Source organism: Selaginella moellendorffii, unplaced genomic scaffold (assembly GCF_000143415.4).
Source record: "Selaginella moellendorffii unplaced genomic scaffold, v1.0 SELMOscaffold_39, whole genome shotgun sequence".
In the NCBI taxonomy this organism is placed as follows: Eukaryota; Viridiplantae; Streptophyta; class Lycopodiopsida; order Selaginellales; family Selaginellaceae; genus Selaginella; species Selaginella moellendorffii.
Window position 1 is genome coordinate 1,688,080 of NW_003314300.1, and position 1,792 is coordinate 1,689,871.

A 1,792-nucleotide genomic window follows, 5' to 3' on the forward strand; every position below is an offset into this window, starting at 1 on the left:
ATCTTCGATTCCATGGCGGATCATGACGTGGCATCTTGGAACTTGCTCATTACACTGTATGCCCAGTTTGGGCAACTTGAGCTTGCCAAGACACTTTTGACGGGATGGAGTTTCGTGATCTTGTCTCGTGAAACCCGATGATCGCTGGATATGTGGCGGCATCCAGATCCGGGACTGCCCGGCGGTGATCGATCGTGTCCCAGAGCTCCAGGCCGTGATATGGAACTCAATGATCACAGCGCTCGCGCAGGGGCAAATCGAGGCAGCAAAATCGAGTTTTGATAGAATGCCGGCCATGTCGTGGACGAATCTACTGCTGTGCTACCTGCAGAATGATTCCTGGAAGAATTGGACAGGGCGTTCCATCGGCTCCGGAGAACTACAAGAATGGCCAAAGAAGGGATTTTGCCAACGCGAGAGAGATCTTTGATTCCATGCCGGATAAGGACGTGGTGGCGTGGACGGCGATTGTGCAAGCTTAGCTTACCAAGGCTTTGTCGCCCTCGCGAAGAAAATCTTCGTTCAAATCCTGGAAAAGAATCCAGTCTATGCTCCTCACGTATGCCGAGAGTGGGCACTTTGGCGGGGTTCTTCCACGCAAGACCATCGTCTGCTGGACAGCTCTCCCGCAAGTTTTTGAGCGATCTCGGCGCCGCCAGGAGCATGATTGAGAGCATGAAGATGCGCAACTTCGTTTCCTAGATGACCTTGGTGTGGGCTTATGCTCGAAACGGGGAAGTCTTCCATACGTTCCGGAACGTTCGAACTTCGTGCAGCCATGTCGGTCTCGTGGCCGAGGGCTGGGACCACTTCGTCTGCTTGGGGATGGTGCCGAGGAGAGAGCGCTATTGCTGCATGAAGAACTCTGAGCACCGTCGTCAACTCGATGCCATTCCTTCCAGACATCGTGATCTGGATGTCGCTGCTGGGAGCTTGTCACCTGATCCACCGCGAAGCCGATTGAGCTGAGCGAGTCGCGGCGAAGATCTTCGAGGCTACACGACTGCATACGTGGTTCTCTGGAACATGTACTCGTCGATCTGGAGGAGGGACAAGGTGTCGATGATCCGGAACCTGATGAAGTCGAGGCGAGTGAGAAAACTTCCGGGGATCAGCAACATCGAAGTTTGGCAGCGAAGTTCACAGTTTCGTGGTGGGGGATCTTTCGCATCCTCACAGCGAAGATATCGTCGCGGATCTCCAGAGGCTGGCGAGAGAAATGCGGCACGCTGGCTACGTTCCCGACACGAAGGAGATCTTTCATGAGGAGCAAAAGGAGGAGCTGTTGCACTACCACGGCGAAAAGATGGCTGTGGCTTTTGGATTGATCTCGGCGCTGAGGAACTTGCGGGTGTGTGGGGATTGCCACTCGGCTATCAAGTCTGTATCCAAGATGGTGGTATCTATAACCGTGAGAGATGCTAACCGGTTCCATCACATGCAGAAACAACAAAAAGAATGATCAGAAAAAAGGAGAAGCGAAAGCCTCACCTTTAGAGCTTCAGCTCCCTTCCTTCTGGTATAACAAAACTCAAAGGAATGGAAGTAAAAATGGCAGGAACACTTCCTGTGCAGCTCAAGCTCCCGGCTCTTGAGCTGCTCCAAGACGTAGCTACTAGATCGAAAACGGCCAAGATCTCCACAAATAAAGCTAGATTGGAAAAAGGATATATACATCATTTCAGAGGCGATGTGTCCAGTCAGCTCAATCTGCGCGCGAGCTGCTTGCCGACCATTACAAAAAGTTCGCGCTTGGTTTTATCTTTAAATATCACTAAAAGATTTGTGGTTG

The 1,792-nt window shown here is 51.8% G+C and overlaps 1 protein-coding gene across 1 annotated transcript; it reads left to right on the top strand.

Annotated features, from left to right (window-relative positions):
* Positions 1-1,026: 1,026 nt before the first annotated feature.
* On the top strand, positions 1,027-1,462 carry LOC9659776 (pentatricopeptide repeat-containing protein DWY1, chloroplastic). Its single transcript, XM_002978956.2, has 2 exons — positions 1,027-1,088; positions 1,180-1,462. Exons 1-2 carry the CDS (start codon positions 1,027-1,029, stop codon positions 1,460-1,462), a joined length of 345 nt encoding a protein of 114 aa, XP_002979002.2.
* The last annotated feature ends 330 nt before the right edge of the window (positions 1,463-1,792 follow it).

Bases quoted from the DNA above. Each gene is read 5' to 3' on its own strand.
- LOC9659776 (XM_002978956.2), top strand. From the start codon at position 1,027: ATGTACTCGTCGATCTGGAGGAGGGACAAGGTGTCGATGATCCGGAAC. The intron at 1,089-1,179 runs GCGAGTGAGAAA...GCATCCTCACAG, and splicing joins CGGAACCTGATGAAGTCGAG to CGAAGATATCGTCGCGGATC.